This window comes from Amphiprion ocellaris, chromosome 15 (genome assembly GCF_022539595.1).
Source record: "Amphiprion ocellaris isolate individual 3 ecotype Okinawa chromosome 15, ASM2253959v1, whole genome shotgun sequence".
NCBI classification, from domain to species: domain Eukaryota; kingdom Metazoa; phylum Chordata; class Actinopteri; family Pomacentridae; genus Amphiprion; species Amphiprion ocellaris.
The window spans coordinates 800,395-824,766 of record NC_072780.1 but is presented as its reverse complement, the minus strand read 5'-3'; the positions used below and the strand labels follow the sequence as shown (position 1 = coordinate 824,766).

At 37.7% G+C, this 24,372-nt stretch overlaps 1 protein-coding gene across 2 annotated transcripts in view; it reads left to right on the top strand.

Moving 5' to 3' along the window:
• The window catches only part of clcn1a (chloride channel, voltage-sensitive 1a), a 59,219-nt gene that overhangs the window by 1,162 nt on the left and 33,685 nt on the right, over positions 1 to 24,372 (top strand). Inside the window, exons 2-12 of one of the 2 annotated variants that reach the window (XM_035947843.2) lie at positions 7,463 to 7,766; positions 7,849 to 7,980; positions 10,100 to 10,228; positions 12,926 to 13,059; positions 13,223 to 13,300; positions 13,450 to 13,528; positions 15,061 to 15,186; positions 16,738 to 16,822; positions 18,355 to 18,456; positions 18,799 to 18,883; positions 22,276 to 22,431. In XM_035947843.2, the coding sequence (XP_035803736.2) occupies positions 7,463 to 7,766; positions 7,849 to 7,980; positions 10,100 to 10,228; positions 12,926 to 13,059; positions 13,223 to 13,300; positions 13,450 to 13,528; positions 15,061 to 15,186; positions 16,738 to 16,822; positions 18,355 to 18,456; positions 18,799 to 18,883; positions 22,276 to 22,431 (1,410 nt within the window). The remainder of the gene's footprint in view (positions 1 to 7,462; positions 7,767 to 7,848; positions 7,981 to 10,099; positions 10,229 to 12,925; positions 13,060 to 13,222; positions 13,301 to 13,449; positions 13,529 to 15,060; positions 15,187 to 16,737; positions 16,823 to 18,354; positions 18,457 to 18,798; positions 18,884 to 22,275; positions 22,432 to 24,372) is intronic. The other variant, XM_035947844.2, reaches the window with a different exon arrangement.

Here is a 24,372-nt window from a genome sequence, read left to right as displayed (position 1 = left end):
AGTATGACACAGTTGTAATGACATAAGTCATTAAAAAAAAAGTTTGATTCATTATTTTCCAAAAATTTAACTGCCAAATGCTTAAATGTGTTATCAATACTGGGAAAAAAAAACACACTACCTGCTGTAGACATTTAACTGCTTACACTATTTTTTTTTGTTTTTACGCCTGTCTCTTCTCTGTGTCAACACAACCTGCAGTTCAACTCAAAACTCAGGTTTTTTTGCTACATGACGGCTGATCACAGCTGAGTCACTAATGGTTTGCAAGTTTTTTTGATTCTACAGAATCTGGTGCAGGTGATTATTATTGGTGATTTATAAATAAGTAGAATCAAGTGATTTAAATTTCAAAAAAATATTGAATTTAAGTGTTGGTTGTTGATTTTTTTTCGTATGTCACAGATTATAAGTGATTTTTGGAAAGATGAAAATCAGCTCTGTCAAATCAGTCCTTTCTGTCTTTACAGTTTCTGGCTCATAAATAGTGTCATGTAAAATTTAGCTTTTTAAACCCTGCTGTGGGTTTTGGGTTCAGAGACTTAAGAGACTGAAAAATTGGAAACCCTTCTAAATTCTTATACAGTGTAATAACAGCCCTAAATAATTTCCTGTTGTCATATGGAGTTTACACCAAACAGGGTCCTGTGGTGCTGAACTCATAATATGCTTCAAGTAATAGAAACTGACAATAAATAACAAAAAGATAATTTTCTTGTTTAATCTGAATCAATGCTTTTCTTTAATGAATGATTAAATTATTGCTTTGTCTCTTACTAGATTATAATGTTGTTGCCCTGCTGCTATTTGGTTTTTTATTACCCTCTTGAATATTTAAAGCCCAATTCAAGAAAAGTTTTACATTTCACAAGCCAGTCTTCAACATGCAGACATACTGGAACACTCACTTTATTGTGAAAAGTGAATCATTTTGGAGGAAAGGTGTATTTCACTCCAGAATCCTTGACAACTAATCCATACAGCTGCACCAGCTCTGCGGTGTTGATTGGCTGGTATGTGAGGGCTGGCGATCATGGTGACCTATAGAATTTAATTGCTGTTGAAATCTTATGCCTATGGCCAGTCCAGGGAGTGTGAAGTCATTTAACCTGTGTGTGTGAGCTCTTGAAGAGTGTGTAGCCTGTGGTAACCCTAGTGTTTACGCTGTCACCCATGGGAGCAGGACTATAAACAGATGTGTTGTGTCACTTTTTTTCCTCTTCTCCTTTCTTTTTTGTAGTAACAATAATCAGTCCCAGACTGCAATCTGCTACAAAGGCAGAGCACGTGGCTGGGGAATTGGCAGTCATGTAGGGAAAGTATGGAGTTAAACCCTCCTCTATTTTAGAAGACCTTCATATGCATTAGGTTTGACTTCAGATGACAGCTTATAACGGCACGCACTCACATTCACTCGTACATATGTAGCAGAGGTATGTGGAAAGCAGAGGGCCTTTCAATGACATTGTTCCCACAGTGAGATATGATTCAGTTTGAAAAGAAAATCACCATCATTATATTATCAAAAATATGTCTAAAAATCTGTCAGAGTAATTGTAATAAATATCTGCTGTTGGAAGCCAATAAACCACTTTAGAAGAGGTTGCAATAAGATGATTTATTTTTCAACAGAAGCTTCAGTGGGTGTTTAAATTACAGGCTGCATATACATCATGGTTTATTCTGTAAATCTGTTTTTTCAGTGCACTTTCATACATTTCGCTTTTATCTAGAGCTGCATGATATACAATTTGCAGTTGTCACATTGTATTTTCTGCAATGTGAACTAAGCTAAATTAACTCAAATGGTTCTTGGATGAACAGAGTTTCTCTTTTTCTTTATGTGATGACAGAGCTTGTAGACATGCAGGCTCCACATGTGCACAGCAAAATGAGTGAGGAACATTTGGCTGCAAAAAGATGGGTAGTGACATTTGTATGGAAGTATTTTGGCTGAAGGAAAGGACCAAATACCGGTACTTTGTCAGCAGTGTCTTGCAGTTGTTGTCACTACACGAAGCAACACAACTAATGTGTCTGACTGTAAATCAGCACCTCAAATCTCTGTAAGACAAGTGCAAAGCCAGACCTGAGTGCTGTCCGAAGCACAAAGATTTTAGATGCCTTTGCCAGTGTTGCATAATTTTTTATGCACATGCACTCCCTTACATTAACACCTCAATCTTCTGTAATGATTCATTTTTATTCAAAATACAGTTATTCAAGTCATTTGGTGACTATTATTGCAAAAAAGCAAAGTGCATAAATCTTTTTCAGTATTGTGCAGTCTTGCTTTCATCAGTACTTTCCACCTCTGAAGTAATGTATGGTAAAAGTGAGCTAAAATGATTTACTGCTTTTAAAAGTCTGCTGAAAGTGTAAGATTTCATGTTGTTCCTCAAGACTGTTCATAAGAAAGAATGGTATATGATATAGAATGGTGAATCTCTGGGATGACTTCATTCATATTCATTTCGTATGAAAAACATGTCAGTGAATATTTACATTATATATACAGTAGGTCAGAATGGTCATAAAACATGATATGTGTGATACATGAGATTCATTCATTGCCCTTGTACATGCACTCTCGTGTAGCTGTATCTCTCCGAGAGTTTCAGTGAAGACATTTTAAGAAACTGAAGATATTTTGCTATTTCTTCTTTTGTCAAGGGCTATTTAAGTTGCAATAATTATCTGCATTATTTCAGTGCTTCTGCTTATGGCCCGGCTGTAGATGTTACAATAATAAGTGGCTTACAAGACAGGGATTCGGTTTGACCAGTCCATTCCTGAGTCAATTTTGTACAGCACATGTGGGTCACATATATTTGCATTCCTGCCAAAGCATTTTTTGGAATAGAAATACTTTGTGACACCAACTCAAAACAGATATATACACATTTAATGAACAAAATATAGGCTCATTATTTTAGAGAGGACAGGTAGCATTAAAACCAAACTAGAAACCAAATAGTCTACTAATCTTTTTTCTGCATAAATTGTGCTTTATTGTCCTTTCTTGTGTATTAGTTTGCTAGTCTACCTATCTCCAAACTGGCCAGATTCGGGGGGGGGCTTCCAGGGGTAGCCGAGTGCTGCACCAAACTACTGACTGTTTTTCTGTTGCTTAAATATTAGAAATCTCTCTATGAATGAAAAGACAATGAAAGGTCTGGCGGCATATTTTCCAAAAAAAGCCCCTTGTGTTCTTTCTTTTGAGGTTTTCATGTATTGCATTTTGCTTCTATGGTCTGCACAGTGTAAAAAATCACCTTTTTATATTGTGATCTTTTAAAGTGAAAACGTTCATCTTGAGTCTTTTGTGCTGAACTGTGTTAGACTCTGCAGCATGACTTAGATAACACATAGTGACACAATTGAAAAGCATTTTGTTTCAGTGAATTACAACATTCCAGAAAGGTGAAACATGATTTAGAGAATTGATGTCGACACATTGCTTATGCTAAATATTTGTGGCAAATTAAGTTCATAGCTAATGGCGGGTAGGTCAGCATTGAAGGATTTCAACAAAGTTTTGTGTTTGAGTTTGTCTTATTGTGAATTTTAACCCCAAGATTTTCATTTTTACTTTTAATTACTAATACTGTAGTAGTCAGTACCGGTATCGGCCCTGAAGAAATTGCGAAGTATTACTAAAACTGTAGCAAAAGCTGGCATTGAATATCTGATCATATACATATTGTCTGGAAATTTTGTTAATTTTTCTATTCATTTACCTTAAGTTTTTTTTTAATTAATTTGACAAAGGTGGCTGTACTTTGAGAAATCCTTGCAGGGGTCCTTGCTGTATTGGTCAATATATAATTTAGGGACTTTTGAAGTCCATGGAATATATCTTGCATACATTTTTATTAAAAGTAAAAAAAAAAGCTAATTTTTTTTAATGTTCATTATGATAATGTCTTCACAAATTCCATAATTATTTATTATGGAAGCAATCACTTTCAATTAAATAATGAAAAATGACTGGATATCACTAAAATGTCAACTAAATAACCGTCTGAATTTCATACCAACCACCTTCTAATGAGCTAAACAATAATAAAATGAGCTGATTCAGAAATAGTTTGGATTTAGTTCTTTTTATTAAGTTGAGATAATCATGACAGATGTTTCTTTTTTGGCAATATTTCACATTTTATATGGAAAATAATAAATTGTATCTGTGTCAGAGAAATCCCTTTCCACTAAGTTCCCCATTACAAAATCACCTCTCCAGGAAGTGTGTTAATTCCAGATCACATGACCTGCTCCACATGATGTCATTTCCTCCTGAAGAAAAGACTGGCCAGACTCCAAGGCTTTTTGACTTATTTAATATAAAGCAATCAACAGGTTTACTACAATATCTTTAGAAATAACTTTACATTTCAGTTTTACTCAATTGTATATATAATATTTAGAAGAATCTTTGTGTAAAAATGCCATGTGGTGTTTGGTTATAGACGGCCATGTTTATTTTAGGCCTGAAAACAGTAAAATGTCAGCTATGTTACAAAAAGTCCTGCAATTATATATTGACCCGTATACCTGTTCCTCAACTGGGTGTAGTGCCTGTAATCATAAACTGTTACTGAAAATCAGCAAAAACACTCAGTTAGAAGCTTGGGAAGCTGTCCACACGTCCTTGACAAACTAGGAGACAGCTGGGAGAATATAGAGAGTAAAAAACAGTGAGACATGGGAGAATATGAGGAATATGATGAGGCATTGAAAGGTACACTGATGGTGAGAGAGAGGTGTGGGAAGTGTAATGAGGAATATTGGATCACACTGGTACTAAATTTAGCCCGGAGTAATGTTTCAGCAGCAAAGAGAGAGCGAGGGAAAGAAAGGAATCAGAGTAGGGTGCAATGAAGGAAGGGGGTAAAAGAGTACAAGTGATTAGTGCAGTGTCGAGTTTCACCGGAGAAGAGGGAAAACAGGAGCGAGGTAAAGGAGGGACACTGTGGGAGCGTTGGATTTCCTGACAACGTAAACTCTGGTGGCCACAGTGGAGCTCCCCTTGTCTTGTGCTGTGTTTTGGTAAAGAGCTGACTGCATTTCCAAACATAAAACCTGGTTCTCTGAATCAAATCCAGCAGAGGTGGTTAGCTTTTTGAGGTTTTAGCAAGTTAATCATACCTAGCCTTCTACAAATTGGCTAAGTGAAGGCATCTGAGAGCAGTTAATTGAGATATCATGCATTTCTGCATCATCACTGACAGCTGTAGTGTCACACAGTGTTGCTCATCATATCACCTAAATGCATAAATGTAATGTACGATATGTAACGGTTTATTTCAAAAAACTGTACCTGCAATAAGGGTCACATTGAGGATGTTACAACATGTTGACAAAACATCTAGTGTCTGTCTGGCGATATATCACGGTGAAGTGGTTTTTGTCCTCTTTTTGATAGCTTTTTTGCATAAAGACACAAGTGCATTCTAAGAAGGAAGGCTTTTTGCAAAAAAAACTTGTTGTACAGTCTTATCACAGCTAAATAAGCTGTTACTAAGATCAGCAGAACAATACACTATGTGATACATTGAACACAGGAGTGCCTCCTACCACGTCAAGACTTCTGTGGCTTCTGTTGTTTAAATGTGCGTTGGCATTCAGTTGCAGTACATTGTGTATTATGCTGCTCAAGTTTCACCATGCATTGACTGGCAGCTCTGCACACTCACACACAAACACAGCATCTCAGTACCCTATGTACATGTGTGTCTGCCTGTCTGTCTAAATTCATCCATCCATCAATCCGCCTGTCCATGAACCGGCTAAATTAGAAGCTGTTGAAAGATTATTGCATGGACATCCAAAGTGTCAGCACCACTCACAACTTACCAGCTTGTCACTTACGGTGTATTCATGGAGTGCTATTGTCTGCTGCTGGTGTACGAAGAACATACAGCCCCTGATGAATTGTGGTACGGTGCTGAAATATTGCACAATGCTACCTTTGTGTAGATCAATGCATACTTTGAGTTTAATTGTAGTTCTGTCTGTTGTAAGTGACAAGTACTGACAATTGTAGCTGGTACATAATTAAAATTATGTTGCTTTTCATTCAGTTACAAAGAATGTCCTCGTATAAAACTTTAGAAGTGTCTAAAACTACTGTATTTTTAAAGGTATTTTATGATAACTTTACTAACATTTCCATGGATGTTGTCATGTTAAAATACATGTTTTTTTGTATTGTTAATTGAAATTATAATGTATTTACAGTATTATTTGAGGTGGTAATCTGAAATCTTTTACTTGTTTGTGATTTTAAGGTAGTTATTTTAGAAATGACATCTTTGTTTTATTTTTTTTTTACATTTATTTTCCTTAAATTATAATCCTTCTCTTGGAAGAGAATTTCTAACTTTAACAGTTCTTTATTTGTGCAAATATAACTGTTCTTTTACAGTTTTTAATGTACCATCATTAAATGTGTTTTTTGAAAATGTTTATGCAGCTAAGGTGCCACATTTTCATGTCTTTTTTGAATGTTACCATAGTTACTCCACCATTTTTAATAGATTTTTTCTTGTACCTTTGCTGGCAGACCTTTTCATTGAAATATTCAGTGCATGTAAAATAAAAACAGCAGATCTGCCTTGTCAACACGAGATCGCCTGCTGATTCTTTGTTCTTACCAGAGATTTTGCAATATTGTGGCACAGGAGGGTCTGAATGATCTATTCTTTTGAAAAATATATTGATGATTCATTTCATTGTCTTCAGGGAGGCCATGTAAGAGTGAGAGTTCTTACAGATCAAACATAAATGAATGATAATACATGCAGAATTGTGCCCACCCCACAACACTCCCTATTCACACACCAGTGCTTGCTCCCTCCTGTTTCATTTGATTTACGGTGATGATTGGTGAAAAATGCAAAACGGACATAAAAAAATGATATTAGTGCTCCTTGTTTAACAATTTAGTCGCACCGTCTCCAAAATAGTAAAAAATATTTGACTCAACGGTCGCAGTCTGGAGACGTGCTCATATATATTGTGTTTATTTTGGAAGTGGCTGAGATATTTAAGATCAGTGGAAAAGGAAAAACAAATGAAAGAGGATATTTTTGAGTGAAGAAGCTGAGATGTGTGTGTTACTGCGAGAGATGAAAATTTATCTCTTCCCCAGATGTCCCAGGCAGTTTTCACCGAGTCTGTCCAGAGGTGATAAATCTCAAGGCAGAGCCCATGTTTCCGTTTCCATTGGAGTTGTTTGGGTCAACACGTGGCCCTGTCTATTTTTAAAATGAACCCTTCTCAGCTGGGGTGCCAGAAGAAGACTACTATCACTCCCCACATTCTCACTTGCTCAGGAACTACCTGTGCATGTCTATGTTGAATGAATGAATGAATGAATGAATGAATGAATGAATGATGTGCGATGTGTTCTCCTCTTCACTGACTAATTCATGGGGTTGGGTTACTTATTGATCGACAGCTCTATGGCGAATACCAGGAGAACCAGGGAGGCTCCGGCAGACGGGAGGCCACACGCCTGCTGACAGAGAGACAGATCAAGAAACATGGCAACCATCCACGCAGTCATGGCCGGACGCGGCATGGACATGGCCGCCGTAGCCATGGCCAAAATGGATGCCACAGTCGTCATCAGCATGGCTACCACAGCAGGCAGAGGAGCCGGCAGCAGTCCAACATGGAAGCTGAGGCTGCCGATGAGCAACTGGCTGAACCCGACCTCACATCCTCGATGAAGAAGAAGCGCTCCTACTCCAAGTGTAGAGGTGAGGAAGAAAGATTAACAGCATGATAGGATGATGTGTTAGTCCTGTTTTTGTGAGCTTCTGTTGTGTTTGGTTTTGACAGACTGCATAGCACGGGTGCAGCGATTCCTCGTGACCAGGTTAGGAGAGGACTGGATCTTCCTGGTTCTGCTGGGCATCACAATGGCACTGGTCAGCTGGACGATGGACTACGCCAGTGCAAAGAGCCTGCAAGGTATGACGACAGAATCCGCTACATTTTGAGGGCAAAACTGAAGCTGCCACTAGGGTCGGGCGATGTGTTAAAGTTTTTCAGCTAGCAGTTGCTGACCTATTCATGGAGGAATCTGGCACTATTTGAAAAAAATGCATCAGATCACACCCCCCACAATATGAACATTAACACCCCAAGTAGGTTTTGCTACTTTTTAACTGTTAAAAATAGGGAAAATCTTATTTTATTGCTGAACTGCACCCAGCTCGGTCTCATCTGTGAACAGCTCCACTCAAAACATGCACAGGAGGAATAATTGTTATCAGCTTTTCACAGCAGAACAGATTAAATGCAGAGTTTATCAGTGATTAGTATCATATAACAGCTCTGCACAAATCTGTCCCAAACTGATGCACTTAAGTTTGTCTATGTTCTCTGAACAAAGCTCTCGATCTGGCAGACTCAATTCTTCATTGTGTTATTGTAAGCAGGTACAGTTATTTTTCCAGATCCTGAGTTTCTAACCGTGGCAGAAGGCATTCATGTTTTATTATAGCCTGTGTGATAGCTGGGTTATTCTGTTTCAAATCATCAGAGGCCTTCTGCTCAACCATTTCTGATTTCCTTGAAAGTTTTTTATTTTTTTATTAGTCATGAACTATGGATACATTAAATGGCTTCTGTGAAATATTTGATTAATATGTTAGGTACTCTCTGAGAAAATTCATCATTCCATCATATTCTTTCAATCTGCAACACTGTACAAATAGATCAAATAGTCTCTAATTATGCCTAAGTTGAAATATAAAAGCATCAGAAGTCCCATTTTATCGCCACATTAACAAAAACAGTGATAATGCAGAAGTCAGCTAGTGATGTACTGAATCATATGTAGCTGCATGTTACCGTCATACAAGAATATAAAATGTTTAGTCACAAAAACGGAAAACAAAACAAAACGTTATTTTCATCAAACTTTTATCACTCATTTAGCAAGTATCATAAGTCGTACCACAAGAGTAATGCTAAATAGCTAACCGTAACCCTAATCCAGGTAGACAAAGTTCTGACTTTTGATCATTTTTTTTTCATTCCAAAAAACGTACTTAAAGTAGGTCAACAGACAATATAAAAACATGTCTTGGAGAGTGTTTCATATATCAAGCTAACATTTTACAGATATCTTGACAAATATCCATACTTTCTGCTATAAAATTTTCAGACAAATCTGAGAAATTTGAGCATAAATAGTTCTAAAAATCTGATATTTTGACATGCAATGACACAGCTGCTAACTGTCCGGACCAACTGCATGAATGAGGAGAGGCAGACAGACACTGTTGTAACAATGCACACCTTTCTCTCCTTCCTTCTAGTGCTGCAAAAACAGTAAACAGCATTTGTGTCTGTCTACAAACTTTATGGCTGATGACAGTAACTTAATCAACCCCGTTGGCATGTACTTCACAGTGACTGCAGCTATGTGTTGCTAACTTACTTCTCATACACACACAACTCTAACTGCAGCTCAAATTAGCACAGGATAGGGCTTCACAATGTTGGAGAAAATTGACGTATGTCAGGTTAGTAAGGACAATGCAGACGTCCCAGGGCAGATGAGACATGTAATCTCTCCAGTGACTTCTAGTTCCACCATGGTTCTCCCTTTCAGTTGATCATGCACCTAAGCTGGCTTCTTTTGATATGAAGTAGCATCAAATCTCTGGGTGTCCGACCTTTTCACATTAACTCTAAGACTGGAAATAAAATGACAAAAATCCTCTCTCTAAACAAAAAACAATTGTATATATATATATATATATATATATATATATATATATATATATATATATATATATATATATATATATATATATATATATATGTCTGCACAGGAAAACCCTTCTCTCCTTCATGTTTTCCTTTGTCTTCTTATTTCATTCTCCTTTTTAGTTTTTTTTTTTTTACCTATTTTCTCCACCTATTTCCCCTTCCTTTCTCTGTCACTCCATCTCTTCATCTATCGATTTCTTCTTTGCTCTTTTAGTTCTTTTACCATTTTCCTTTTTTTCTGCCTGCTTTCCCTTTTCGCCTGTCATCACTTCTGTTGCTTTCCTTTTTCTAATTCATTCGTCTTCAGCCTATAAATGGATTCATGGGGAGCTGAGGGGAAACATCCCCCTGCAGTACCTGGCCTGGGTTTCCTATCCCCTGATGTTTATCCTGTTCTCCTCCCTCTTCTGTCACCTGGTTGCTCCTCAAGCTATAGGTCTGTACCCCTTTCTTCCTCATGCGAATGTCTTTCATGCTGTCCTCTGTTTATCTGCCTTTTGTCTAGTAGAATATTTTAGAAATGTTAGATGTCACCCATGAACTTTAATCAAACCAAATGCATTTAAATTTATGTTTAAAATTTAGTCTGACATTCTGGGCCACTCACTCAGATATTGGTCATGGAATTTGGGGAAAAAGTGGAGAAATTAGCTAGCAATATTAAAACCAAGGACTTTTATGTATTTATTTTTTTATTTATTTGTTATTGAGCCATTGCTTCTTCCAGGGAGTTCTGGTCAAGATGGCAGCACAAGTAACTTCACCTTAAAGACAATTTTAGAACTTATCTGGGACAGGATAACAAACAGTAAACGATTATAATTTATTATTGATATGCTGATAAAAGCATTTTTTAACCATTGACACTTAATGTTTGCTGTGAAATCATCGTAGTTTCATTAGAAATTTCAACAACACATAAAATAAAGTAGTGGAATTATTACAGCAATTAGTTGATTAACAAATAATTATTAATGGTCACATTTGGTGAAAATATATTTACTATACAAACTTGGAGGTGTGCAATAAATGCTGTTAAGATACAAATGCATTTAGTTCAGCCATTCATCAAGCCTCCCCTCAACTAGTTCGGCTCCTAGGTTTAACTTAACAGGCTTGATGTCCTCCATCACTCAACCATCCGTCTTGCTATCGGTGCTCCTTTCTCCATCCGCTATTGTGACCTTTACAAACTGGTGGGTTGGCCTTCCCTTTACACCAGGCGACTCCAACACTGGCTTCTACTCATCTACCAGACCCTATCAGGGAAGACACCTCAGTCTCTCTCCAACCTCCTGCACCCCTCCCATAACAACTACCACCTGAGGTCCACTAATCTCGTAACACTCTCTGTCCCCAAGGTTCACACTGTCTTTGACCGAAATTCCTTTCGCTTTTCTGCAGCAATCGATTGGAATTCCCTTCAAAAATCTTTGAAACTGTCATCTCTTCAATCACTTGACATGTTTAAGCAGAAGCAGACCCTAGCTGACCGCTGCACATGCAGATTGTTTGGAATGAACTGCTAGCATTAATCTAGACTGTTTTTAATCTCCATTTAAACACTTGTGTGTCCTTTTTTGTATATGTATTGTTTATTAATTATCTTTCTTCCTGCTGGGGCCTCTTGCGAGGCCATCATTGTAAATGGGAAATTGTTCTCAACTGATCTTACCTGGTAAAATAAAGAAAAATTTAAAAAAAAAAAAAAAAAAAAAGATTAACATGTCAGTAAGAATTTGACCCAGAAGCTGCATCACAGTCCACCAGGTCTGTTTACATTCCAGAGCTGCTTTTGTGAACGCTAAGATGTGCCAGCCCGAGCAAAACACACTCAGAATTAGTTCTATTTTTGATATGTGTGGCCACAACATAAGGAAAATGCTGAAAGTTATCATGCTGTGCAGCTAATGTGTAGCATTAGCTAATGGCAATATTAGCCAAAAATCAGAGCTCTGTGAAAACTTTAACACTGATGGACATTCAGACATGGTGGAAAGAGTGATTTAAAACCAATAAGAAAGGACTCTGGGTTACTGTATGTGCTTGTTAACTCAACTGTTTCCGTCATTTTGCTTCTCTCCAGCTCTCTGTGCTCTCCTGTACTTCATTTTAATACAGCCAAATTCCCAATAAAACTGCTCTTATTTTCCTAACAGAACAAGCATGACATGTAGACTGTAATCCAGCATATTAAGACCAGCAGCAGTCACTTCAGTGCCATTTCCAAGCTGCTACTCTGCACTGCTAAACAGCAAAATTTATAACTGCAGCGTTGTCTGACAAACTCCCCACACACACGAGTTGGACACAATAGCTGTAATTCATTGATTCTGGGAACGCTTTGCTGAAAATGGCCACAATATAGGTTCTTTAACATCCCCAAAAGAGAATCATACAGCGTCGGAGTCATATGGCAGCAGCATGCTTCATTCTGGGCAGTTTGTAAAAGGCATTTAAAGATATTCAGAGATTGGAGAGTTTTTTTTTAGGTAATGACATTTTGCAGCTCAGTTTCTGCCCAGGGTGCATAAAAGCAGTTTTACTAAGCTCTGAGTGCACCCTTGGGGTTAGAGGCTAGAGGTACACGTTGACTGCTTACTTTGTAATATCTTGGCAATAAATAGCAGAAAGTGTGTTTTTCTCCCCTGACATACAGAGGATCACTTTAAAGATTCATATAAAATCTGAGAATTTCATAAAGCTGTTCAGAGAAGAATTCAGAGAAGTACATCTGGATTGTACAGACTGGTTCAGATTCCCTGTGTTGCAGAGATGCTGAGTGTCTGGAGGTTGTTAATCCAACCAAGAACTAACCAGTAAACAAAAAAAAAAAAAATGCTGATTTCTTCATCAGGCCTAATCCCTGAAATAGCTACTGTCGACTGGAGGGGGAACCCTGTGGAGTTTCAGCCTTAATTATCCAAATTGTGTCATACTTGTTTTTTTGTTTTGATTTTGTGAAGTATTTCTTGAATGAGATGCTTATTTTTAACACATTGCTCGAAAATGACTGTTTTGAGTAGTCACCCAATCAGGAAGCTTGAACCAGTAAAGATGTGCAAATCCGTCACAGCCGAAGAACTCAAGTAAATGTTATTTGATAATTAAGCTGTCTTATCTCCTGCCCCAGGTTCTGGTATCCCAGAGCTGAAGACCATCCTGAGAGGTGTGGTGCTGAAGGAATATCTGACTCTCAAGGCCTTTGTTGCTAAAGTCATCGGTCTGACTGCAGCCCTGGGGAGCGGTATGCCTGTAGGCAAAGAGGTGGGTGACCCCTGAAAGCTGGTCAGTGCAGGCTTTCATGCACATTACTTGTCCATTTTCTCCCTGTATCTTTTCTATTTAGTCTCACCAATTGGACCAGGAACTGTGGTGTGTTTTTAGACTTTATTTACAATTTGATTTGATTTGATTTTCCTTCACTCAGGGCCCATTTGTTCACATCGCTAGTATCTGTGCAGCAGTTCTCAGCAGGTTCATGTCCTTCTTTTCAGGAGCTTATAAGGTAAGCTGATGTCAGGAATCTGTTGTACTTTCATGCAGCTTTTAAGTGTGGTCATAAAACATTTATACTGTATGAGATATTCCTCATCTATATGTTGTTTTTTCTATTATTTCAATGCTGTCTCGTCCTCCTCCTCTCTGGATCAGTAGAATCCATACTGCTATACAGACATCCTGACAGTGGGCTGTGCTGTTGGGGTGGGCTGCTGCTTTGGTACTCCACTTGGAGGTACATGTCCTTTTTATTTCCTTTTCTGCGCTCCTTTTATAACTTATCTCTTCTTGGATAGCATGTAGCCATGCCTTCGCCCCAAATTTTTAATATTTCATCAGGCCAAATGACATGTCTTCTAAAATCTATTCCATCTAGAAAACTAAAATTATGAAATCTCTTCAAAAGCTCAAAAGTGGTGAGGTGTGCAGATTCAATCCGCTGAACCTCAAAAAAGGAACGATAGCCTTAAAAATCTGCCAAAAATATTCCCCTCAGCACAATCAAAAAAATGTATGACTCAGCTGTGACCAACAGTCATAAGCCAAAAATTAAGGATGTTTTCAGCTGAACTGCAAGTTGTGTAATCCAAATAGTTAAATATTTCTAATATGTAACATCTAAGTGCACTTGGAAAATGTCGGACATGTTCAGACCAGGTTTTCTAAATTTTAGAGAAGGGTCAATCTATAATTGAGAGACTTTTGAAGTCCATGTGATGTATCTTGCATACGTTTTTATTAAAAGTTTAAAAAAAAAGATTTTTATGTTCATTATGATCATGTCTTTACAAATTCCATAATTATTTATTATGGAAAAAAATCACTGATTAATAAAAAAATGACTGGATATCACTAAAATGTCAACTAAATAACCGTCTGAATTTAATACCAACCACCTTCTAATGAGCTAAACAATAATAAAATGAACTGATTCAGAAATAGTTTGGATTGTGTTCTTTTTATTAAGCTGAGATAATTATGACAGATGTTTCTTTTTTGGCAATATTTCACATTTTATATGGAAAATAATAAATTGTATCTGTGTGCCAGAAATCCCTTTCCACTAAGTTCCCCATTACAAAATCACCTCTCCAGGAAGTGTGTTAATTCCAGATCACATGACCTGCTCCACATGATGTCATTTCCTCCTGAAGAAAAGACTGGCCAGACTCCAAGGCTTTCTGACTTATTTACTATAAAGTAATCAACAGGTTTACTACAATATCTTTAGAAGTAACTTTCAATATCAATTTTACTCAATTGTATATATATTATTTAGAAGAATCTTTCTCTAAAATGCCATGTGGTGTTTGATTATAGGCGACCATGTTGATTTTAGGCCTGAAAACAGTAAAAATGTCAACTATGATACCTGTCAGCTATGATACAAAAAATCCTGCAATTATATATTGACCCAAAAATAAATAATCCAAGAAATTAAACTTTTTTATGATTTAAGGCATTCAAACTGTCATACTGCACAGAAAACACTTTGGAGTTTTTCTACATCTAGCCATGGTGGTGCTATTTAGACAAAACTACAGGACTTTATATTGCAGTGACACATGAGTCCACAGAGAATAAAAATGTGACAGGAGCTAAAGAACACTCAGTAACTGCCTCAGGTTCAGAGGGTGAACGTACCCATGTGAATTTGCCTTTTTATCAGGTAATTTGCATGTAGCTTTCTTTAAATGTGGATACATACTTTGAATTCCATGTCTGATAAACTCCTGCTTCTTTGTCCCTTGTTATTTTTCCCACCAGGTGTGCTCTTCAGTATAGAGGTGACGTCCACATACTTTGCTGTGAGAAACTACTGGAGAGGATACTTTGCTGCTACATTTAGTGCCTTCATATTTAGAGTGCTGTCTGTGTTTAACAAAGATGCAGGTATGGACGGGAGAGAAGAGGTTTTATTTGTGTGTGTGATATGACTATGTTGCTTTTTGGGCACAATTACTTCAATATCCATCACCAGGCAAATGATCAATAAGCATGGCTTTAGCAACGTCATGCACTGTCCACTAGATGGCGTCCTCCTCCACCATGTAGCAGAAGGGTGTTGTATTGCCTTGCTCAGGCAAAGCATCTTAAAAGAAAAAAAAAATCTTGTACAAATCAAATATATTAGTTATTTATTACTATTTCAACACCTGTCTGTTATTTTGCATTCCAAGAGAGTTGAACAATACTCCAAAAGGCACAGAGGTGATACTATTAAGTGGAGCTGCAATGGTTAATTGAGTCTTTTTTTTTCTCCCAGTGCAGTTTCTTAAATGTGGATATTTTCTGGTTTCATTCCTCTATTACAGGGGCGTCAAACTCATTTTAGTTCAGGGGCCACATTCAGTCCAATTTAATCACAAGTGGGCCGGAGCAGTAAAATCAGAGCATAATAACCTATAAATAACCACAACTCCTAATGTTTCCTCACATTTAAGCAATTATCTTTTTACAAAACATTATGAACAACCTGAAATTTCTTAAGAAAAGTAAATTCAATTTCAACAACATTCAACCTCAGTTTCTCATTTCCACATTACACCTTCCAGATCATAGTGTCTACAAAGGAACACAACATTTAGTCACAGGTATCTGGAACTGAATGATACAGTCTTTTACTTTATGATCAAAACGACAAAATTCTGACAAAAAAAGAGAAAAACAACAAAAGATAAAATATTACAAAAATGAGATGCAAAATGACAAAAGCGAGAAACAAAATGACAAAAAATAGGCTAAAAACACAAGCAAGACACAAAGGAAACACAAAATGACAACAACACAAGACAAACAATAAGACAAAAAAAAGACAAAACAAAAATAAGACAAAATATTTAAAAAATGAGACACAAAATGACAGAAAAAGAATGAACAATCTAGTGTTTTATTTTATGATCAAAACAACTTGTCATGGTCTAGAAATTATTAGAAATTTATACTTTTACCAACTTACAGTTTGCAATTATTGTCTTCTCTGTAATTTTTACACTTTACAAAGTCATCCCAAGGGCCAGATTGGACCCTTTGTTGGGCTAGTTTTGGCCTGTGGGCCACATGTTTGACACCCCTCATCTGTATCCATGAACTGAATATATTTTGGTTGTGGATAAAACAAGACATTTGCCGTTTTGACCTTTGGGAACATTTTTTGCCTTTTTATCTGACATTTTATCTAATTGATTACTAATGAACAGATAACCTCAAATTAAAAGCAATCGCTAGTTGCAGCCCAACAAACAAGTATGCTAAAATTAATTTTTGGTTTTAAACTGATAAAGCAGCTACTGCAGTAAATGTAAAGCAAGTCCCTTGTTTGTTATAGAGCTAAATCTTTTCTCTCTTTTGACATGCTAAAAAGGGCCACTAGTATTCAGTCAGTCTTTAGATCTGTTGGACTACTCTAAAATTTGACTGCTTTGTCTTTTCTTTGTCCTCTAGTTACCATCACTGCTCTGTTCAGGACAAACTTCCGTATGGATTTCCCTTTTGACCTGCAAGAGCTCCCGGCATTCGCCATCATTGGGTGAGCGACTGGAAAACTGAGCTATTTTCTGTCTTTCTGTGGTTGTTTTCTGTGTCTTTGTAGCTGTTTTGTCTCTCTTTACTGTAATTCTGTGCATGTTTGTGACCGTTTTGTGTCTCTCTGTTGCTGTTTTGTGTCCCTGTGTTTGCTTTGTGCCTTTTCTTCTGTCAGTTTGTGCATCTTTGTAGTCATTCTGGTCTCTTATTTTATGCCTCTTGTGGTCTATTTGCGATCATTCTGTGTATTTTGCTGTAATATTGTACATCTTTGTGGCCCTTTTGTGCAGCTCTGTGGTCGCTGGGTCTCTCTGTGCTCATTTTGTGTCTTTTTTATTGAAATTTCTGGCTATTTTTGTCATTTTGTTTGTGTTTATGTGGTCATTTTGTGTGTCCTTGTAGTTGTTTTGTATCTATTGTCATTTTGTGTGCTTTCTGTGGTTGATTTCTGTCTCTTGGTGATAATTTTGTGTGTTGGTGATGTCTCAATGCAGATGTTTTTGGGTCTTTGTAGTTGCTTTGTTTCCCTTATCTTGTCATTTTGCCCTTTTATGCTAGCTTTGTGTCTCTTTGTAGTTTGCGTATGGATATTTCTGTCTATTTTCTGTCTTTCTGTGGTTGTTCTCTGTGTGTTTATCACTGTTTTGTGTGTCTTTGCTGTAATTCTGTGCATCTTTGTGACTGTTTTGTGTCTCTATTGCTGTTTTGTGTTTGTGGTTTTTTTGTGCTTTTTTTTCCTGTCATTTTGTGCATCTTTGTGGTCGTTCTGGTCTCTTTGTAGTTATATTGTGTCACTTTGTGGTTGTTTTTTCTTTGTGGTAATTTTATGTCTTCTACCCATCTGCTCCACTACGTTTGTCTTGCGCCTTTTTTAAGATGTGAATTTGACACACTAAGTGTGCAGTTGTCTCGCATTTCAGAGGCCAGTGAGTTGTTAACAACTCCATCAAATAGTGATTTCTTCCCTGTAAACCTCTCGCATGGTTTCATTTCAATAAATGCTCCAATGATTCCGAAATCAAAGACGATAGAAAAACTGCAAACATATCTGTGGATCACAACTTAGTTTTTCTTGTTTCCTCTCCTGTTTATCATATTTGCAGCCGTCAGATTTATGTCCTATCCCTGAATATAAAACTGCACTTCACTATTAGTAATCTAAAATACTGAAACATAGAGGATCTGAATACTTCTTCCACCACTGTCTTTCACTACATACAGTGGGAGAAATTTGCATATCCAGCAGACATAAATACGTACAAATGCAGTCTATGCATATACTTACAATATAATTTGCATTACAGTGAGGCAAGTTAATGTATTTTTGTGAAATTGTTTTTATAGTTTCTACTAATAATGCCGCTGTTGTATCCAGTGCAGTTGCTATTTGTCCCTCATATGTGCTTTTTTTCGGGGGACAATGCTAATTTTACCAGGTCGTTTACTTTGTCACTTTGTAATTTGATTAAAAACGCATTCAAAGGGTGTTGCAGATTAGTTTAATTTAGCTAATGTGATGTTTGTTTGTTTGTGCAGGATCTCCTGTGGGTTTCTGGGGGCGTTCTTCGTCTATCTCAACAGACAGGTGGTGCTTTTCATGAGACGACCCAATGCAATGACGCGCTTCCTGACCAAACAGTGAGTCTCGCTGATATGAAATGTCTCTAAATATTCAATGCATGTACATAGTGATCATATGAAATGACATTAGATCAAAATTACAGATTTTTTTCTACTTCTGTTTTCGACTTAGATGTTAATGTTTTTTTCTGTTTTCAGTGCTGTCTCAAATCCTCTTGTAGGGCTTATAGATGTATTTAGTGTCTTCGCAGTATGTTGGGGATTGTACAACTTTTCATTACATGTTTGCCTTTGCTCCTTACACCTTATGCGTTGGCTTGATTACTTAAATACAAAAGTATAATTAGGATTTGGATAATTACTGGTGTTTCATGAGCACTCGTCTGTTTCCTCTTCCAGCCGGCTGATCTTTCCTGCTGTGGTAACGCTCGTCATCGCCACTTTGACCTTCCCACCTGGGTTCGGACAGTTTATGGCAGGAGAGGTCAGACTTCATATTCAATTCACTTCACTTCAGTTTTATTTATATAGCACAAATTGGCAACATACGGCATCTCATAACATTTCACACTGTAATGTAAAGACTATGTTGTGAAAACCAAGGAGAATACAATGCATGTAAATTTGTTTTCATGCTTATGTGATGCTGACAGCTAAAGATATGAATAACAGTCTGTTACATTCAAGCGGAATGAGTTCGCACAATGCTGATTAATTCTATCAGCAGCAGGTAAATCTCTCTATATTTTGTAGTCCTACACCTCTGTGGACACAGCAGAATCATGAGTAGAAAGAGAGAGGACTCAAAATGTCTTCTTTGACATAAATCATGAAAAGAAAACAAAAGCAGAATTTCTTTGATTACCTGTTTTACAACAATGATAAAATCTGGAATCAACATTTTTCAAGTGCCCACAATTACAGTAACTAATACTGGGAGAAAAAATAGTGACTTTACATACTTTAGATGTTTTACTACTTATATAGTTTTGTTTCAACACTCTCCTCTGCTGTCTGTAAACACAGCCTGCAGTTCAACTGAGAAGTCCCTGAATTTTTGTCACAGCTAATGACTTCTTGGTTGTGCCAAGGAGCACAGAATGTTTAGTTTTTTACAGAATCCTATCAGTGCGATCACTTTATTTTTGGCCAATTTTTAAATATAACTTGTAGAATAAACTCTCATGATTTCAACCTTCAGAGTTTGCTGATGGAATAGCACGTCACAGATGAGGAGGTGGACTGTTGAAAAGTAAAAAATCAGATTATTCTTTCTGTTTTTATGAACGCTGCTGACAGGGTTTAAGATTCAGAGGATTAAGAACTCCAAGAAGCTAAGAACTAACTAGCAATGACTGGTTTTCCCGAGCGTTGGAGAGGAGCCAACCAGAGACAAAGCAGACTACAGCAACTAGGAGTATGATTGAGCTTCTAAAGAAAAACCTCTAGGAAGCATACTGGTAAAGTTCTGATGCTGCAGATAAACAAATAAAATTAAGAGGAAGGATTACAGTCTAGACAAGAGAGATATCAGGGCATAGGTCATAAGGACATGTTGACAGTATTTGTGTAATTACACTCTGTCAGATGAGGGAGACAAAAGCTCCCTGCTGTTGGTTTATGCACACTTTGTTTAAGACAAAGTTTTGGTCTCAAATATCTGCCCACAGGCTAGAAAACAAAATCAGAGAAAGTTGCTCCAACAGTCTTTTAGATGTCTGAATTTATCTTTATTGTGTCCTTTCCTGTGAAGCATCATCACACACCAGTAGATTTGGTATATGTCAGATTGCTGCTGTGTCCCCTTCACTGACGTTACATCACAGGATATTTGGGTATTGAAGTTCCAGATTTTCCTCACAAACATGAACACTTCAGTTGTGCACCCACGAAGAAGTGTGGTGAAAAATTATATTTTCACACAGAATGTTCTCAACATCATCACCTCATGAATCTGAGGCCTCGCTGGGATGTCAGTGTCCACGTTTCCACATGAATGGATCCAAAATGCCTCGTAGCTGTCCGTGTTTGGTCTACAAAGAGAGTTTCAAGGTGAAAGCTCAGATAGCCACATATCAACAGCTCATCCACCCAGAGGTAAAAGCTAATCATGTGTTTTACAGACGCGCAGAATAGACCACTTGGTGTTAACCAGGTGTGTGTGTATGTGCATATGTCAGTCAGCAACACCTTAGCACGCTTCACACCCTCGATGTAGAAACATCTCGCGCCCTTTTATCAAATATGCAGCATTGTTTCTTAACAAAAGCAATGGAGTATGATAGTATCTAAATATAAATAATTTTATTTTAACCCTTGTGTCGTCCCGCGGATCAAAATTGACCCAGTTTAAAGTTTGAAAATGTGGGGAAAAAAATATTTTCATAGTGAAATTTTCAATGTTTTTGGGAAATCTTTGAACGTTTTTTTGGTGGAAACAAATGTTAGAAATATTTGTTAAGAACATTCACATAAAAATCAACCAAAATCCAGTAAATTTCGCTGGATTTTGGTAGATTTTTCTGTGAATGTTCTTAAAGAAAATATTAGAAGTTTTACTGACATATATGTAATCACTTTAGGTATTTTTAGGATTTTTTTTTTGAAGATTTTTACTCATTTTTTGAATATATTTACAGGAATTTTCTTGCCAAATTTTGGGGATTTTTTAAAAATAAAACTTTTAAGGGAAACTTTTAAGGAATTATTGGTTTTGCAACTTTCAGAAATTTGGGGAATTTTTTTGCTGAAGTTTTGGATTTTTTTCAGACAAGGAAACTATATTTTTTGGTGCCCGTCAATGAGGACAACAGGAGGGTTAAAAAGTAAAACCCACAGTGCAGAAGGATCCTCTATGTGTGACAGATGCCCCTCTTTCCTCTCAAAGAGTTTATATATAGCTAAAGGGGAATGAAATCCTTCCAATCCAACCCGATAGCACAGTGCAGAGTGACAGAAGAAGCAGCACAACGAGAGGAGCTTAAATGCTACAAGGGTTGTGAACCAGACGTGAACCCGCAACTTCAAAAAGGAACAGGAAAGCTTATTACATCCGAGGCCCTCAGCAAAACCTTTTCACAGAGCGGATCCACTCTGGTGGATTTCAGGGGGCCTCAATTCAACCCAGGCAGGAGGTACAAAAGTAGAAAAATCAAATTGACGTCGGTGTTGTTCTTCCCCCCCCCCGCAGTGGCACCATGCAGATTTGGGAGGCGCTGCGATTTGTGCCTGCAAGCAAATGCAGAGGCATCTATGCAAATGTCGAGCAAAAACTGGTTGAAGTGAATTAGTCATTCATGACTCATCAAAAGAGAATGAGCCATTGGACACGGCCACCTGTACCCATCTGCTTCCAGCTTTCTGGATGACTTCCTGCCTGTTTATCCCACTTGACTTTCTTCCTCTCCTCATTTTTTTGTGTCTCTTTCCTTGTCCCTCTCTTTTTCCTCTTTTCTCCATTAAACTTTACACCGCCTCTACCAATTTTTCCTCTTTTCGTCCTTTTCTCTTTGGCATTTATCTTCCAGTTTCCTCTTAGGTCCCTTTCCTTTTTTTTTAATCTTTTCACCTCCTCTTCACTCCCTCTCTGTCCTCATCCTTCTTTCATTTTGCCGTCTCCTCGTTAATGTGTCCTGCCCCCTCCACATATCACATTTTCCTCCTCTTTATTCCTTCTATGCCCCTCTTTACTTCCACACGTTTCTTTCACTTTAACTCCTCTTTTCTTCACCTGCACCCTCCCATTTTCCCACTTTGGTCCGCTGTCTTAGATTTCATCCACTCTACCTCCCCCTCTGTCTTCATTCCTTCCCTTTTTCTGCTTGTCCCCTCTTTTTGCCTCACCTCTTCTCACCCCCTTCTCCCTTCTCTGTACAGCTGATGCCCAGAGAGTGCATCAACTCTCTGTTTGATAACTTCACTTGGACGAAGATTTCGGGATCTCCTCCTCCGGTCGGTCTGGGCCGCTCCACTGCCTGGCTGCACCCCAATGTCAGCGTCTTCATCATCCTGCTGCTTTTCTTCCTCATGAAGGTCTGTGGCCGATGGAAGGTGTGCGTGCGTGCGTGCGTGCGTGCGTGTTTGGGCAGGGATTGAATAGATGTGTGTGTGCAGTTCAAGTGAGTGTTGATTGTGTGTGTGGGACTGACTCCACCTGACGTCAGCATTTTCGTCATCATCCTCTTCATCAGGGGACATTTGTTGCAGGTCACTCATATTGTGTGTCGGTGATGGGGACGCGTGTGTGTGTGTGTGTGTGTGTGTGTGTGTGTGTGTGTGTGTTATCTACCTTTTCTTCCTGTCCAAGGTCACCAGTGTTGGAAAGCCGCCAGCAGCTCTAGCTTTCTTGCGTTTTCTTTAAAGCAGCTTCCAAACACACACACAGACCCCAGAGATTCACGACTCTCACTGTCTTCTCAGTTGTTTACTTTAATATTTTATGGTCATAGCCTTGTATATAAATCTAGACTAGGTGCCGGGTTGACTGTGAATCAGCAAAAAGTTGATGAAACTCTCAGTAGAGAATCTCTGAGTGTACAAAGGTGAACAAACGATGGACCACAAACAGCCCAAGTAACTTTTAAATAAGTCACAGAGCAACAACATGGACCAATGTAAATAAACGGGATCATCTTCGATGCATATCTGAGTCTCTTAAAATCAGCAACAAACAACTCAAAGTCTGCAAAAGAACAGTCCTGAGAAATAGACGATTACAAATACAGCTATCTCCTTCAGTGGCAAGGACTGGTGCATTAATTCTCAGAGCCCAACAGACACATTCTTTACTTCAGTAGAATTACTCATAAAGTATTTTTTGCTGCAAAGTGTACAGCATATCAAATAAAACAGCATTATTGACCTTTCCAACAATTCCTGTTTCTCAACTTTGTGATGAAGTGTAAGCGAGAAAAACTGATTTTGAATTTACATCTTACTTATCATAGCTGCCTCACACATACATTTGTGTTTTAAACCCACAACTCCAGTTTGAAATACTCATCTACTTCCCTTTGCATAGATATGATAATACTTGCATATGTTAAAATGTATGTATTGCACGAGTAGTGTAAATATTAACATAACTATACGATGATCTTTTAATATCAAATCACAAAAAAAGAGTGGAACCGGAGCTTTGTAATCATGTTTGTTACGTGTTTGTAGATACTGATATTATAACATATTGAAGACACATTAAAATAGTATCTTTCCTTAGTTCTTCAAAGCATTTTATGATGAGATGCCTCTGAAAACATTTTCTTTCCCCTGATAAAAAGGCTAACATAAATAATCTGCAAGTATTATCATATCAAAAGAGGAAATATCTGTATAACCTGCAATATTGTGAAATAAAAAACAGCTTGTACTGCTAGTCTTTATAACCACTAAGATAAGAGCTTAAAAGACAAAGCAGTGAAATTACCCTGGAAATGGTCTCACAGAGTTAAACTGGAGAACCAACGATAAAACGATGCATAACTTGACAGCTGCCTGTTGGGTTTGCATACAGATGGCTGCCTAGTCAGAGATCTTACGCACACATCGGATGGTCATTTCATGTCCAGGGCCATTTTTAAAGACCAGTCCCGAGTGCAGTAACTGCTCTCACCCATACAAATTAATGAGAGGCTTCATTAAAATCCAGACAATGTCAAAGTAGAGGACAGCACTCAAAAGGAACTCGATGACAGCCAGACAGGATCCAAATAGAGCTGAGAATAATGAAATAATTATACCTGATCCAAAATGTGAACAGAGCCAAACAGAGAGAGCATTATCTATTAATGAGCAGCAACACACGTTTGCTCAGCTTCTGTCAAGTAAAAGAGACACTGACTAACGGCTGCAAGACGCGCAATGCTGATAAACCCGGTGAACCTTGGTCTTGGATACTAGAAACGTAATTAGACCTGTAAAGATGTCCAGCCTGAGTCAGAGGATTTCAATAGTAATAGAGACTTTCATGTGTAG